The 17,500-nt window shown below is 39.5% G+C and overlaps 1 protein-coding gene across 2 annotated transcripts in view; it reads right to left on the minus strand.

The window, feature by feature from the left end:
- Positions 1 to 7,561: 7,561 nt before the first annotated feature.
- The window catches only part of LOC137982561 (angiopoietin-1 receptor-like), a 104,973-nt gene continuing 95,034 nt past the window's right edge, over positions 7,562 to 17,500 (minus strand). For both annotated transcript variants that reach the window (XM_068829678.1, XM_068829679.1), the window contains 6 exons: positions 11,204 to 11,326; positions 11,036 to 11,106; positions 10,260 to 10,300; positions 10,019 to 10,115; positions 9,834 to 9,933; positions 7,562 to 9,524 (listed from right to left, as the gene is read on the minus strand). In XM_068829678.1, the coding sequence (XP_068685779.1) occupies positions 9,456 to 9,524; positions 9,834 to 9,933; positions 10,019 to 10,115; positions 10,260 to 10,300; positions 11,036 to 11,106; positions 11,204 to 11,326 (501 nt within the window). In that variant the 3' untranslated portion in view covers positions 7,562 to 9,455. The remainder of the gene's footprint in view (positions 9,525 to 9,833; positions 9,934 to 10,018; positions 10,116 to 10,259; positions 10,301 to 11,035; positions 11,107 to 11,203; positions 11,327 to 17,500) is intronic.

Here is a 17,500-nt window from a genome sequence, read left to right on the forward strand (position 1 = left end):
TTTATTTCAGCAATAGTGGGTGTTTTCCATGTTTCAATAGCCTCATCTAAACAATCGGGAGAGTTGGGAGAATTTGAAACAGTTATGCAAACCCGAGACACTGTCGAGGGTTAGCATAACTGTCGAGAATTCTCCCAACTCCTCCGATTGTTTAGATGAGCCTATGGAAACACGCAAAAAAGTCCTTTATTGCTTTTATAATATATTTCTCAAAGATAATTCGACAAAAGAAGGAAAATGCTCTTTTTTTAACGTCTTGATTGAAACGGATTTTCCTGATACACGCTCCTATTTCCTATTTACGCGCGTTTGACTACATAACCAATCAAAATTCGTGTGATGTCACAGCCGTGGTTCTATAATCTCATCTGAACACAGCTATTGACCAATGAGATTGCGGGTACTATCTTAATATATATTTTTTAATAGCATCGAAAAAGACTCGGTAAAATCGACTTAATTTTTCATTGAGAAAAGTGATCTTGACAGAGCGAAAGCATAAGACATGAATCAATTCCAAATGTTGTAAAGTTGAGAATGGTTTTATTTGTTTTATTCTTGTCTTCCATCAGATTAAATTATTGGAAAATACAAACCGTGACTAAAAGGTGTCAATGGCATTACTTTTCAGATAGCATCTCATTGGCAATAACAATAACAACAGACAAAAAACATACTAACGGCTTACTGAAAAACTCGTCAGCCGTAAACATTGAACAAAAGATGAATATTTTTCACTACAATTGCCTTAAAAGTTTGCAATTCCTAGTAAGAACAATTGCTGTGACGGAAAGTATTTCCAGTGCTCATCTGTTAAAATCGTGTTTAGTTTGGCAAGGAGTTGTTGCTCTTTGCGAAAATTTCTCTTGTAAACTTCAAGGTAAACTTATAAAATGTCAATGTAAACTTCACCGGACTTCGCTTGCCTTTTCTTCAGTAAGTTTAAACAAATAAGGAAGAGCAGGAAAAACGAAAGTCTCAGCATCCAAGTAAACCATTGGATAGCAAACATTTGGATAAAACGTATTAGCATTTTTTAGTCCAAACCAATTTTAGGTGAAAAGGGAATTCACGGCGTGTCGAAAGAACAAAACATTTTAAAAAAATCAAAGAAGAGATGCGAATTTTTGTTTGACTTTTCTCGAAAAATCGGAGAAAGCAATTTGACATAAATATCCGTATGAAAGGCAAAAAGGGTACGAACCTCGCGACAGTTAAGTCAGCAATTCCTAATTTCACTCTAAATCGTTTGCTAAGCACATTCAAATTCTAAGGTGCCTTGATAGTTATTTTTTTACAGTCTCATCCCATGTTCACCGAGGAATTGCTTCTTCAAGTAAGGATTCTTTGCGGCAAAACATCTTTTAGATACGTAGGAAAGTCCAAGGATAGCGCCATTACAATCCTGCGAAACAACACGATCGACCTTTCCTCTCGCAGACCCGTACACCGTAATCCGTAATTTAGAAGAGACATATGATCCCTTCCGCTGCTCGTAACACCCAAACGCTGATTCTTACAGGTTAAAACATAAACACCCGAGAGTAATGAAGTTAGATGGCTAATGTTGTTTGCAGTCTTTGGACAGAGATCTCAGATTTTCTCAAACTAACGCAAATCGTTTAGCTAACTGGTTTCGATTAGGCATAAAAACTGACGACAGAATGTGATTGCCCGCAAAAAAAATGCGGCTTGTCAAATACAACGCTGGCCATGCGATTTCCTGCAAAGAAACCTTGCCCGAACACCCTGCTCCACCCTAACAGTCGGTACGGGCGGGCTAACGGACGGACGTACGCGACGTCATCCCCAGAATAGGCCAATTCGGAAAATACCAAAATACTCTTTGTTTGTCCCTCCAAATTTTGCATAAGCATTGTTTTTTTTTCTCTTGGAACCATTGTAAGTCCCAAGAGAAACTGGAAACAATGATTATGCAAAATTTGGGGGGACAAACAAAGAGTGTTATGGTATTTTGCGAAGTGGCGAAGTGGTAGACACAGAGTCGAGTTTGTTTGAAAAAAATTTGGCCATCAAAGGTGACGAACTTTATTTTCAAGATTTGCCAATATATATATATATATATATAAATTATCTCGTCAGCAAAGGTGGGGGGGAAAACGGCCACCCACTAAGAAAAGAAAGAGAAACAAACTAGGAATTACGTCGCAGGCAGGCGGAAGAGGCGGTGGTGGAAAATACTAAAAAATTGGTTCAAACAAGCGATGTGAACAGCGTGATGGTGAGGGATCAAAAGAAGGCGAGCGCATGGAAAAACGCGCTTAAGAACGATGTCGTCCGGAATTACCTGAATTCTGATTGGCTGGAAATAAGATAGGCTTAGAGCCTGCCGCCTTAGCCTGAAAACCATTATATAAGCAATGCTTTACCATAAAACCCCATTATGATGCCATCATAACGGTGTCTTTGATTGAGAAATGGCATCCTTGATTGACACGCAAACAATTGTCGAGACTTACACGCCAAAAATAAAATAAAATAATCTGCAACGTCTGCATTAAAACGTTCTTTTGTCGTAACCTGTTCGCCATGTTGTTTTGTTGCGCTTTCGCGACCCTCTTGTCAGTCAGTTTAACTAAACTTACAATTTGTTGCGCTCCATCTCAGCTTTCGGCAATGTTTGGGATTAATTAACCTGTTCTCAGCCAATGAGCGTGCTAAAATTTTATGCATGTATATATAGAGAGATTCTTTATGCGGCCCTTTGCTCTTTAGCAAAACCAGAATTGAGCCTTATTGACCCTATGCAATCGAGGTGATGCACGAGTCCCCTATAGTTCAGTGCTACAGCATCCGAAATAGTAATTTCGACTGCTGCAACGGATCATTCAATCTCGAGTAACAGTATATCGTACGACCTAATACGGAAACTGTTCGCGTCAAGTGTTGCCATGCTGAAAAATTCCAATTTTTTCAAATCTTTAATTTCCAAGTCTTCAAATATTGAGATCTTAATGAGAATGTAATAAAACAGTTATTCCTTTCCTGCCTGTTGGATATGAGATTGGTTATAGCCAATCATATCAAGCGCGCGCTTGTGGAATAATTGTTAACGACGTTTTCGCCCATTGCTACTGCGCATTTTTTCGCGCATGTCAAGCACACGTCATGCATCGCAGACCACGAATGTAAACACGATGCTAAAAACGCAAACATTTTCCACAAGAATGGAACGTGAAAGCGTGTGGCATCATGGGATAGCTGTGGACCCAGGTCTTCTCGGAAATCTCACGCAATGACGTGACAGTGCGAATATACGATCGCTTTGAGAACTGCGCAGCGATTTTACTCTCTTGAATGCTCGGTGACCCCTATTTTTCTTTCCGTAGATCACTTCCTTTTTTGATTTTGTCCATTTTAACAAAAAACAAAAAAAGTCTGTGCGTGAGAAGTTAAAAATATTTCGCCTTTTGTGCTCTCGTGCGACCGGAGCTTTCCTTTTTAGACTAATATGTATCGTTTTTCAAGGTCTATTTCTTCTCAGAAAAAGACATCAGCTGCAAAGGATAATTTAGTTATATTAGTTACTTTGAATTGAGGACGTTCACTTGATCTAAATTTCACTAATGCAGCTTTTTTATTGCTGACAGTTGTAAGCTAAGATCGTCTTAAAGTAACGCAATGTTTTAAAAGTGCACCTCATGATCTCGTAAGCGAGCACGGTGACCCCCCATTTTTTTGCCTTTTCGGCAAAAGTAGATCATTACCTTTATGCGTGGCAAGTTTTAAAAAAATCTGTACATGGAAACATTTTGGGCGCGAACGTCCTTAAATGAAGCACACAGTAAATTACAAGGAACTCTGAATCGGTCTAGTTAACTGATTTATGACTAGCATGGTGCAAGCACGTTACTCTAAGCAATTGTCCCATAAACATTGACAATGCATTTTCTGCAAAGGAAGATGGAAAACCTCCATCAGAACGCCAAAATATGCGTGCATGTACTCTTGCGCGGGTTACCATATCATAATAATTAAAACAGCTCATGACCAGGATAAACAAAATAATTTGAAAAACCATCGTTATTTCGAAAGACAAAAAGATGCAAAAAAAACAAGTAAAATGCAATCTCTTAAGAAACGGTGCATGACGACTAAAGTGATTTTCCTGGAGCTCTATCTTGGTTGCAGTGTACAATGATGAGAATTTCGTTTCTTGATTTTTCGAAAAATAACTGCAAATTTTAACACACACTCGTACAGGATCTCTCTTCTTCTTCTTTTTCTTTTTCTAGTCACCTATAACAATTCATCGAACTAAACACCCGTTAATTTTCGTTTGTTCTGGCATACTTTTCCCTAGAAGAATTTACATGTATTTTCAGAAAATCCGTTGTTAACTCCATTGACGCTTTAACTTTGCTTTTCATTTATGAAAGGTGAAAAAAGGCCCCTTTGGATTAGTGATTCTTTTAAAGAACACTCCCCTGACCTTAAACTACACAACTGGAATTGCAGGTTTCAATTAATCAGACTTAATACGAAAATTGATCTAAATTAACTGTCTAATTCGGGGAGACTTGAAACCGTAATGACATCGTTTTTCTTTTTGCATTTTGTTTTTGAAATATGAGACTTATTTCGTATTTGGTGGTATTTCGTATTAATGAAAACTTACTTGCCACAAGCAGCACAGTGTAAATTTCAATTCAAATTGTGGAAAGGAGATTTTGCCACTAACTCGGGAAAAGAACGCCAGCAAGTAAAGCAATTCGCACCTGCCACCTGCCACCTGCAATTCCCTTGTCGTGGGTAGGTTTCAAGGACTGTCGTTGACAGTGATATTAATTCAGCTTAACTTTCACCGTTTTTCTTTAAATATGAAAGGATTTAAATTACCATGCATCTTTATTTTCAAATGAATGAAGGGAATAGTTTCTAAAGAAACTGTGGTGCTGCGTCGGTGGGGAAGTAGTATACAAAAATTTTGGTTTTATATATTTTGGTAATGTAAATTGGCCACCGTACAGAGATTCTAAAAGCTGACGTTTCGAGCGTTAGCTCTTCGTCAGAGCGAATCGCGAATTGGATTCGCTCTGACGAAGGGCTAACGCTCGAAACGTCAGCTTTTAGAATCTCTGTACGGTGGCCAATTTACATTATCAACTCTGTTGATAAAAACAAAATTTTTGCATACATTTTTATTTTCAGTTATGACAAGCAGATGTTCAATGATTATTGTTACCGGGGAAAGCGAACCTAAATGCCATTATCTGATATTGCACTGGATATAGAGTTTCTTTTCACAATAATTTTCTCTCTTAAGGAGTTTAAATGGGGCAATTCCAGATTACAATTGACAATCGCTAAAGACTTTGTTATCTAAAGGATGCATTAATTGATCATCTAAGTCTAAAATTGCTTGCGGTTCCATGCAATCCTATACCAAAGAAAGGAAATTTCATGAGGAACATTAACCACCCACGTCAAAAACCCAATTAGGGTCGGGTCGCACTTGAGACAAATTTCTGAAATGTCCCAAGATGTTGCCGACAATGTTTGTCTCCGAACATGTCCGAGACAATTAAAACGTTGCGTTTTTGGGTCGCATCTGTAGAGATATAAACCCAAAGTAAACATTGGATCTGTCACTGAATAATTTTACGGTATTCTAATAATTCTCATTTCCCGCTCAGCGTGGAGAATAGAATCGGCCGGCATAAATCAGCACCAGATCGTTTTGTTGCTTTATTTTTATTCCTATGTTCAGAACGTAAATGCAGCTAACGATGCGCAAAGAGTAACTCCTCTTTCTTGCCGAAAGGGCGCCAGACTAATAAAAACTGTCGTTGCCGGCTATACCGGTCTTGTGCTTCATTTGAGTTCATTGAGTCTAAATCTATGTCCCAAAAAAAAAGGAAAAGTTGCTTCGAAAACCTGGATTCATGATTGGCCGTGACGGAGCAATGCGAAGGTCACTACGAAAAAGGCCTACATTATGACATAAGCATAATGTGATTTTACCTCGAGGCCCGTCATAGTTAAGTATTTAGGTGTGCCGTCGCATGGGGCAAGAGGCGTTGTCAATCATAGAGCTTAAGCCAATCAAATGAGGTCAGATCGAATAACACGGAGGTTATAGGCACGGTCAGTTTAACTCGTGGTCCTTCTCGCCTGCATCCCCATTGTGTTAACATCCGAACACAGATTTCTGGTACTGTACAAGAATTCCCCCCCCCCCCCCTTCCTCCCCATGCTCCGGCCTTCTCATCAGGCTTTTGCAGCCTTATGATACGTACTTGGCTCTTTGCCAATATTTAACCCGACCTTTGCTTATCACTCGACTGTTAAGAGCTTTAGTTGCCGTAGTACGGCCGTGTAACCGCGTCGAGCCACAAAAAGGTAAAGGTAAAGTCTGCTAGGAGCCTAGAATGCCCACCAGGCCGGCGCTTATCTCCAGTTTCTGTAGCATGAAGCAACTAGGAATATTTCTACTCCCCCCTGGATGGGATGCTAGTCCATCGCAGGGTTACGCACAGCACTATTCACCGGTACCCATTTATACACCTGGGTGGAGAGAGGCACCGTGAGAATAAAGTGTCTTGCCAAAGAACACAACACAATGTCCCCAGCAAGGACCCGAACCCAGACACACTAACCATGAGGCCACCGCGCCTCCCACAGAAAGAGCGCGAAAAATTAAGCCTCGCTTATGTTTAGTTGTCCTGATAACAAGAAGTTTACCTGGCTTGAACCTGCGATCCAATCCAAAGCCAGTACCTGATCAGCAGTCAATTTCTAAAAAAATACCTGACCTCGGTAAGCTCTAAACTTGAGCCTGCAATATGGTGATATGTTACTGGTCAGCAATATCCCTTATCTTGACAGGTGTCAATTGACCATAACATGGATGTCCAATATCAAACATGTACATTGTAAATTAAGTAGTTAGAGTATATGGCCACCACGTTGGGAACAAGTCACAATGGCAAATATGGAGGGGTGGACGTACGGACGGACGATCGATGACGTCATAACTAAAACCAAGATTTCTCGCATTGATGGCCTACCATATTTTCTTAACCATGGTGCTCCGTGCGCGCGCGCGCAGAGCTCCGCTTCAAAACATATGAGCAGTTGTCATGGTGGTGATGATCAAGTTAAGGAAATGGAACAAGATTTAGCCAAACCTAAAAGCGGAGCTCTCTGGTTATTAATTGTTACTGCCTGTAGGGTTAGTGAACATAAAAAAAAGGTTTCGAATTGTCCGCGTTTTTGTGTTTCCAGTTGCTGCTTAATTAAATTATTTTATTTGCTTTCCTCTATAGAAATATTCATTGCCCAACTAGTGAATTCCACCGTATATTTCACGCTAAACACCGATATCGCATGAATCACGAATCGAAAAGATAAGTGCGACATCGGTTTTTCGAGTTAAATTTACTTTGGAATTCACCAGTTTGGCAATGAATTTTTCTTGAACTGTATGAGTTTTCAAAGAAAACGAGCACCCTCTCAGCGAGCGAATGGAAAAAGAAAAAAAGCCATTGCAGAGCAACTGCAACCATCAAAAACCTTTGTCAGTTCAAGGTCAAAACGAGTTTTACTGATGTACTTTATTCCAATTTAACTCTGAAAACGAGATCATTCACATTTTGATTTTTCATTGAAACACCCCAGCTTGGCTCGCAATAAGAATCGGCAAAATATGGCAATGCAACCAATAATGGATGAACTTCAAACAAGATCCACTCCAACACTAAATTACCTTTAGGTGCTTTAAACAAACGTGTGAAAACACAAGCTAGTGAAATTTCCCCCTAATTTTATAAGAACTTAACTCATGTTCGCTCGCATTTTAGAGCATAACAAACAAAAAAAATCAATCTATTTTCTTCATGTCAAAAAGAGTACGGAAAATTGTTATTTAATTCCAGTTGAAAATAAAAATTAGAGTTTCATTCCTGAACAAAGGAAAAACCGATTAAACCACTTTTTAAATATACGCATCCACTTTAAATAGCACATCCGTAAAATTAACAAACGGTTTGGTGTCCAAGGAAAGAATTTGTGGAGTTACTTCTTCCACCAAGTACGAGCTATCAGTAGTATTTTTCTTTGTCGTTGTTGTTCTCTTTCTCTGTTTATGTCATAGGTCATCCAGGAATCATGCAACCGTATCGGAGCTTCTAAAGATATGCCAAAAATTTCAATACACAGAAAAAAAGCAGCTCTAAATAAACACTCAACCTTAAGTTTGTATCCCTCCGATGCTTAACTTAAATAATTGCGTAGCAACCAGCGTGGACCACAGCTACCATGATATGTCAAACTAGATTAAAACCAGCGGAAAATGCAGAAAGAAAACATTTTCCAAACCGTTTTCCACCTGAACACGAAAAGCGTTGACTGTGTAAGAACTATAGTTGACGTAGTATTGCCGTGTAGCCGCGTCGAGCCACAGAAAGCCCGCGAAAAATTTAGCCTCGTTTATGTCTGGGTTGAGCCTGCAATCCACCTGGTCAGCGGTCAACTTCAAAAAAATGAGCTGACCCCGGTGAGCTCTTAGTTTGAGCCGGCGATATGGTCACATAGTACTGGTCAGTGGATACCTGTATCCAGTATCAAAGATGTATGCTGTAAGCTAACGTGATACTGTTGACATTGGCATACATGAAGGGGTTGACGTACGGACGTACGGACGGACGATCGATGACGTCATGGCTATAAAACCAAAATTTCTCGCATCTATGGGTTACTATATTTTCTTAACTATTGTGCTCCGCTCGTGCGCGGAGCTCCGCTATTAATTCATGGTAATCAATGTTTTTGGAAAGCATGCTGCATGGTGAAAGGGAACAAATAGTCGCAGAATCGCTAAAATTAATTAATTAATTAACCGTCGCTAGTGACAAAGATCCCGATAAGTGAACAAAAATAAAAAATACTTAGCAACTTTTTTACACAAATTCTGTCAAATACGTAGCATACATTGTCTTCAACGGTAAAAGAGGTAAGGCAATCTCAAATGGTGTAATATTAATGTTTCACACTCTCATACACCTATTCTCTGGGATACCTGTTTAATTCAAATCCTAATTATGATTTGATACTCAATTTCTAAAATTAATTTGATTGCCTTTGGGCCATCTACTTGATTAGTTTCAACGGCTATTTCACTGTCGCTAGATACACATGACGATTACTGAAATTTATCAATTTTTTGCTGCTGCTGCTGCTACTACTGCTGCGGCTACTTCTACTAAAAAAAAAAAAACAGAAAGGGAAATCTAGTAAATAAATGAAAGATTCAACATGACTTAACCTAACTTTAGTATAAAACTGAGAGCTTGAGCCATTTTTTCTGGGTCTCTCGTTTTGCTCAAGGAACGGTTGCCTGACTAGCTAACAAAGGGAATAAAAATCAAGACTGCTTTCTATTGTCTGAACTTGATTCTTTAATGGCCGAACCAGGGCGACAATTTCCAGTTTTTCTACTCGGCTTTCAGATCACTCACGTTGGCGTACAATCTTGTGTCGTACTGACTGAGATTCACATAAATCTGCAAAAGTAATAGTGTAACAGTGATTGTGCTAGCTTTCACTTTGATTCTTTACGACAATCACCTCAATATGGTAGAATGATTCGAACTAATTGAAAACAGACAATAAGGATAATTGAGTGCGGGACTTCTTATTTAACTGGCGAAATTTAAGGACAAAACAACAACAACAACAACAACAAAGGGATTCCCTTCGTAAAGGAAGACTTGGCTTTGGGATCAAGGACGGTACAATGAAGTGTGCGTGCAAACAGATTCTACGGGCACATTGTCCCATAGATACCCAAAATCTTTCCTCGATTTCTTTACCTTGTGATTCCTTTCCATGTCTTTCATTGTTTTTCTCAGCTTTTCAAATGTAGGTCGATCATTTGGATCTTCTTCCCAACACTTCATCATGATTTCATACCTGAATTATTTGGAGGAACTTAAAGTCAAGCAGTTACTCATTTACTTTTTACTTAGTATCGCAATTGAGAAAAAAAATCATTTACAGATTGCTATCCACATGTCCCGGCTTAGGCATCCTGTATCCTTGCTGAATTTTATCTGCAATGAGTCTGGCGTGTGTGTCCGGGTATGGAGATCCACCTAGGAGTGTAAAATTCCTGTCTCAATCTCACTCTGTACCATTATCAAATGTAATTAGACGCCAATGTCATATGTAAATCTATTTCCGGTTATAAAGCACCCTTTTTTGTCATTAAGTCAAGTATCCTCTTTATTGAATCTTACCAATTGTCAGGATTTCATAGAGAAGAACCCCATAACTCCATCTGAAAAAGGAGTATAATACATGCATAATAAAAATCAAAGAGGAAGCAAGCAAACAGATTTGCAAAGATGTAATAAAAATTATTAGTAGAGAAAAGAAATGACAAGCCTTTGGAGGAAACTATTTAGTTTCATCGCAACAAGGAGTCGTAATAGAAATTTATGATATAGATGTTGATGAAATACAAGGATTTTCCCTCTTACGAAAAAATCATATATTCACTGCGCGAGTGAAAATATCATTTGTATCCTTCACATGTGAGGATATAGGTTTTATCATGGTAATTAGCACGATTAGCCAATAAAAAGTGAGGTTTTCCTTCACTGGAAGATACTTTTGTGCTGTAATATAATTCTTCTCCACTACATTAACCTTTTTATTCCACAATTTGACATTATCATGATTTGTCTTTCCTAACTTTCATATATAAAACATGCTTGTTTAACGGTTGACCACTTTTTCACTAATTCGAGAATGAATAAAACGAGTTGCTTTTATGCTGCAAATTTCGTCAATATCTACATAACAAACAGAACATTACATGGCCGCTTGGGGATATGAATTTTATCTTCCCGTGCTCATAGTATCCCTCACTCATTCGCTGCGCTCACTTGTGAGAGATACAATGCAGCACTCGAGGATAAAATTCGTGTCCCCAAGCGGAAATGTGATATCCTCTACTTATAATTCTAAAAGAAAAATAAATTTAACTTTATACTGAAACGTATATACTTACACATCACTTTGTGTCGTGTATACTCCGTAAAACAAGGCCTCATATGCAGTCCATTTAACAGGTAATCGACCCTTGGTACGGAAAACCAGAAAAGAATACCGTCAAAGAAAAAGGTTATCTCTAAGTTTGATCATGGCGTATAAACCATAATATCAGTGCAAGCCTTACCCTACTTTTCTTGGTATAAATATCGTCCTGTTCCACATTCCTCGCCATCCCAAAGTCTGTCACCTTGCATCTCTCTCCTTCGCCAACAAGAACATTTCTCGCTGCCAAGTCGCGGTGGACAATCTAAGAGAAATTGTATGTGGATGCATAGTACATTTGTACCAAGGAAACTATCTTTATCAACAAACGTAACTCCACCAAACGCAGCGTATCTCCGCGAAATGATAAAGCGGGATCAGCTGGTATTACGCCTAAAGCGTCCATATTTAAGTACAATTTAGTTGGTATATATTTCTATTGTTCAGACTGTAGCTTTCTGTATATTTCTAATACTCAAATGGGCGGTCAATAATGAACAGCGAAAGGGAGATTTCAAACCATGCCTGATGTCACCCCCAATGGACAGGAGACAACCATTTTGTTATTTGCAAGTAATGTCAGAGTTCTCAGGACCTTTCATGACAAATAAATCCAGTGGTCAGAACGGAAATCGAACCTTAAGCGTCCGACTGCAAATGTAGCGCGTTAACCACTACGGCAGCTCAACTGTCTTGATGTTCTCTCAATTTAATGACCATACTATCGCCTTAGTTGTTTGTTTGTTTGTTGCGGCCACCTTAAATTCGCACCGCTACCACTTCATCCAAAAAAAAAAACGTAACGTTTTTTTAAAAAAACCCCTTGATTCCGATTGGCTAAGAGCAGTGCACTTTAAGTGTAACACCGTTGCAAAAAGTGTAACACCAGCACAAATTACACATCAAGATTCTAGATTATGATTGCCTGCAATGCAATAGCAAAATTTTCTAAGAGTTGTTTTGGCCGCCGACGATACAGTAGAAGAACTGCAAATAGCCCTTTCCACGGTTAGTTTTTCTCATTTGCATTACAATATAATCTAGCATGTATGTGCGGTATTTTCGGGCTATTTTGTAGTTTTAACCCGAAATTGCCTCGCATCCACGTTAGATTACATTGAAATGCAAATAAGAAAAACTAACCGTGAAAAGGGCTATCGGTGCATAAAATATAAACAAGAACAAAAGTACTTCATTTTGGTTAAGTGTGTGGTAGATGTGGCTTTGGAAATCGAGGAACACGAACCGGCTGAACTGAACAGATCACTTGAGAAATTATACGCTGAGGTATAAAACAAAAACGGCCGAGATTATGAGCCAGCCAGCCTAAACGTTATGATTGCTGCCCTCCATAGGTGCTTGAAAGAAACAACATCCATTGGCAATCGTCAAAGACCGGGAATTCCACTCATGGAAGCAGATCTTGAAGGGAAAAGCGCAATTACTGCGACAACCCCGTCTTGGTAATCGCCCCCAACAAAGCAAGAGATTTGACGAGAGCAAGTTCGGATGTACTTTCCCAGAGGCATTTGTAAACACAATGTGGTCAATCCACAACCGACAGCATCCAGAGAACTTCCTGGCCAACAAGAACCGCCTCCCTTTTTAGCTCAATTTCTTCATTTGTTTTTTTTCTATTTGTTTATTTAACAATTCGCCAACCATTACAAGAGATGGGGTGGCAGGATGATAGTAGGGGGTAACTCAATTCGTTTTGTAATACATGTTTCAACAGAAGACATACTAAATTGACCACCCCCCCCCCCCCCCCACCCCCATAGGGGGTTTTCAGTGCCAATGAAACAATCATCGAAATGACTGAAAACAACAACAACAACTGTTAAGAATCCGAATTCGCCAGAGGCAAATCGGTTTGCTATTTACAAGTGCGTTCGAGAATTTGAACAATGGTCAGATTAAGTCTTGAACCCGGGAACTCCGGATCTCATTGCAAGCGTCCTATCCACCGGGCCGCACTGCCTGCCACACGCGTACAACGCCAACGCGCGCGCACACACAAATACATATGAATAAACAATAGGACTAGTAAGGATAGTTACTTAATTTGTTAACGTAAATGCTTGAGCAATGAACATTTAAGAGTCCCTGCCCATAATTATCAAACATAACTCGGCAAGGGTCGAAAATTTCATTTCGCTCATATTTTTATGGTAGATAGGCTATAATTGTAGGTTATGACATAAACTACTGGATAATTTTTCCGGCAAAATATCCCTTTATTTCAAAGAAAAATGCAAATTACCAAATTCCGTTAAAATCGTCATTTGACGCACCATTTTATTAAACAAGTTCAAAAGCCTCGTATGCAAAAACAATTTTTTTTCCGTCTTTAAAGCACTCAAATAGTTTTGTGCAATGTTTAAATGTGTATTGGGTAGATTTGGGGGAATGTTGCGTCATTTTTTGGGTGCAAAATAATGAAATTTAGAAGACATGTATTTCTTTCACTTAAAAGTACTTCGTGAATACAATTAATTTCACCATGTGCGAAACCTTCAAATGGATTAAGCTTCTTGTGGTCCAATTGTAGAAGGATGGTCTACAGATTATCGTAAAAATTTCTTTGGGAAAATGATTGTGAGCGACGCAAGAGCTTCTCAAAGTACGTAAAAAATGCAAATATTTTACCTTCCGTCGTCAACTGGCATTACACATATATTTAAGCACGCGCCAGATGTATGGACCCATCTTAAGTTGAAAGAGACACAGAGCTGATAATTTCGAAATGTTTTAACCTTATTTGCCGTAAGAGACAGGTCCAAAGGCTGATTTAACGTGTTTCCCTCATCATTTGTGGCATTTTAAGAGATCAAGTTTGCTTCTGTGTACACAACGTTCGTTGCACACGTATTCAATGGTCGAATACCATAATCTGTGATCATCTTTCGGGGCATATGATCACCACTGCATCTACCTACGTCAACAACTGCTAAGTGATTTGCAGATAGTTGCTTGCTTTGTACGTACTAAACCTGCTAGACCAACATATTACATTTGATTGCGACCATTGCTCTCAGTCGTGTCCGCGCCCGCAGCACAATCATTAGCTCGTCACGCAATGCTTTCCTTTTTGGCGGGTACGTATACCGGTAGGGGTATCTAATATAACAAAAATAAAAAATAAAAATTTCCATATTCGTAGTTTGCTTTGCATATTTTGTATTGAGCACTCTTAGGATAAGTGAAACAATTTATTGCATGTTTATCCGTTTTTGTTGTTGTTGCATAAATCTACTAGGGCGTAATTCTCTGAATTGCTACGCTACTCAGTATCTATTCTGTGATAGATAGTGAGTAGCGTAGTAGTGTGCGCTTCTCGATAAGGCAATGATGTCCTTTGCATCAAAACTAGAACAGGGTGTTGCCACTGTTGATAATCCTGTAGAGGATACTGGTACAGCTAAGGTACCGGATTCCCGTTCATCGTTGTCAATGGGCTGGGCTTTGAAATCCTCCAGTACTCAAAGAACCCGACTGTATAAAAACCAGAAACAATAACTTACAGAAGTATTCAAAATCGGCGAACAGACTGGAAAGAAATCTGATCTCTCCAATGTTTCCGAGTCAATGAGAAAAGTTAGAAACGCAGATGGCTCCTCTAGATTTGATGCGAAATGCAAGTTTCTTTTCACGCCTTGCTTCAAAGGAAATTGTCCAAGCTGCTGAATTTGGGGACGAAGAAGATGAACACGCCGAAGAGCTGGATAAAATTAATGAACAGAACATCCAAGAATTGAGTAACGAAGTCATGGCAGAAATATCATTGCAGCATCCGATCATGTACGATACGCATAACATTTGTGAAATCGCAGCTTGCTCTAAACTCGCAAAGTTTTCTGTGCAGATCCTCCAAGACATTTGCAATTTTTATCAGCTTGACATCTCAACAGTCAACGTTAAACGACAGAAGCCCTACATAGATCTTCTGACGAAATTAGTTGGTAGCTGCAGTTGTAACGAATGACTTTGAAACGCAATCTTCAACATAGAGAGCTGGGGCCAACAGACCTGATCCACTATTTCCTCAATCTTGTACCCAGAGTCTTCGGGCTTCTTGGCCAGCGGGTAAGCGCCCGGAGAGACTCTGGGAAAGTCGACTTGAACTATATTTTTGATTGCCCGCTTGCGTAACAATGGCAGTCCGACAGGAAGTCGGTAAGTAATTCGGAAGCCCCAGAATTTGGAGGGACATTCAAAATCTAAAACTAGTTTCAGTGCTGTTTGATTTTTACTACCTCAGAAATATATAAATCGCAAAAATAATAAAACGACGAGGTTTAAATTATGTCTTATACCGCACGGGAATTTTCCCGCGCTGCTAAAAAGTGATTACTAGTGTTGCTGTGGCAAAAGTACCGTGGGAAAACATTACATCAGTCTCTTTGAGGAGAAATCCGTGGAATAAGGTCTTGTTGAAGCCATTTAGAATTACGGAAACATCAAATTGTAGAAGAAGAGGAAATTTGTGTCATTTCCACAAACAATTTGTCGATCGTGTTGCTTGCATGATGGCATTCTCATTGCATTCTGAACGATGGAACGTACACTGAAACACTAAAAATACACTCACCGAAAGCGTCATAGGTTTCATCTTCACTTGCTCTTACAGCAAGCCAATGATCATTTTTCCAGTTTCTTTGTGTGAAAGGCTAAAAGTCTTGTTTCTCGAACACTTTCAACCCGCCATTTCTACTGTTTACGGTTTTCTCTTTCCTGCTGCCGTTTAAACTCGAGCATACGTAATAAGACCGGAACCCACGATTTCTGGGAAAATGGAGTCGATTATCCCAGAGTCTCTCCGGGCGCTCACCCGCTGACCAAGAAGCCCGAGGACTCTGGGTACGAGATTGTGAAGAGCCCCGATCATCACCGCAGGAATAGAGAATCTCCTTTGGGTTTAATACGTGAGGGACTTGCCTCAAAGACCCTAGAAAGAGCTGTAACTCAGGTTCCGACCATACTAATGCGTTTTGATCTCGAAGAAAACGAACGAAATTATTTTCTTCCAAACTAGCGTTTAATTTTCCCATTGGCTTCATTTGTCCAAACTAATAGGTTCGAAAGCGATAAGAACGATTTGGACGTGGAATTGTGCATATGTGAAATAAATGTTCAGGTAATACCACTTCATTCACAAAGTAGTCCCACCACACGCGCTAGTTCTTCCTGCTCTAGTCCAATTTCTCCTTTTCCTTTCTTATGGCTGTCCTTCATCAGTTCTATATTGGTATGGCGGAATCTCACAAAACGCTTCAGGTAGTAATTTTGCGACATTTTGTTTCCGTGCGGAGATCGGGTGACTTCGGACGCGGGAGAAAAACTGCGAACCGGGGTAGAGGTTTGTAAAGATTTGTCGTGCCAAAAAAGCATGTGTGGGAGCGGGAGGGGAGCACAAGCGCGCGCAAGATGATGCGTATGGTACCGGGGTAACGGTATGATCATGTTGCGAAAAGTAATATGCCACGTTCGATATATCAAATATTCTGACATGGCTCCGAACCTTTCGGGACAAACGTCTATATCTGATGTTGTTTTCTGTATGTCCAAGTCTCTTTCGGGAATTGAGAGACAAAAGAAACTTTAAAAAGTTACAATTTTGACCCGAAAACCTTGGAGCATGTTAGAATATTGATATATCGAACGTGGCCTATTTGAGAAAACAAAAAAGTTTGCAAAAGCTCCAACTGTCCGCAAAAGTATTCGAAAACAAATTCTGCCAAGTTGTAAAAAAATAAAATAAAACGCCTTCGTTTTGTATTTGCATTGTTTGGTTTTGTGGAAGCTGCGAAATTTAGAGCCTCGGGTGAATTTTCGGATTTCGTTCAAAATGTTTGGGAAAAAGTAACCAAAGAAATTTTGCACAGCGCGAAAAGACCTAGGAAGGAGTCTAACCCTAGAGTGTTCCCCAATGTAGGTAGCGGGTCGCTTAAGAGATGACATCAGGAGACAATTCAGGAGACAAAGTCAAACTAGTCATTCTTTTCATTCCTTTACTTACTCTCTCTCTTCCTAATCAACAAGATTGTGTGCTCCAAGTGGTTACGGTACGTATCAGGATAGAAATTGCCCTGCCCCTACCCCCTAAAATGGGATGACAGCATTGCGTGACGAACAAATGACGAAGCACTGCAAAGGATTCAAGGTCAAACAGCAATCGTTCAAATGTGATAGTCTTTTGGTGTAGTGCAAAGTAAGGAACTATCCACAAATGACTTAGCGTTGTTAGTTAGATGCAGTGGTGATCATAAGCGCCGAAACAAGATCAAAGATGGTATTCGACCATTAAATACGATGTGTTAGGAATTACGACGAGACACTGAAGCGTAACACAACTTTAATCCACTGGACTCGGCTACACATCGATTTACAAAGGGGATGTATACGAGTGAAATGCTACGACGTACAAAACCTTCGTTAA

Source organism: Montipora foliosa, chromosome 13 (genome assembly GCF_036669935.1).
Source record: "Montipora foliosa isolate CH-2021 chromosome 13, ASM3666993v2, whole genome shotgun sequence".
Taxonomy (NCBI): domain Eukaryota; kingdom Metazoa; phylum Cnidaria; class Anthozoa; order Scleractinia; family Acroporidae; genus Montipora; species Montipora foliosa.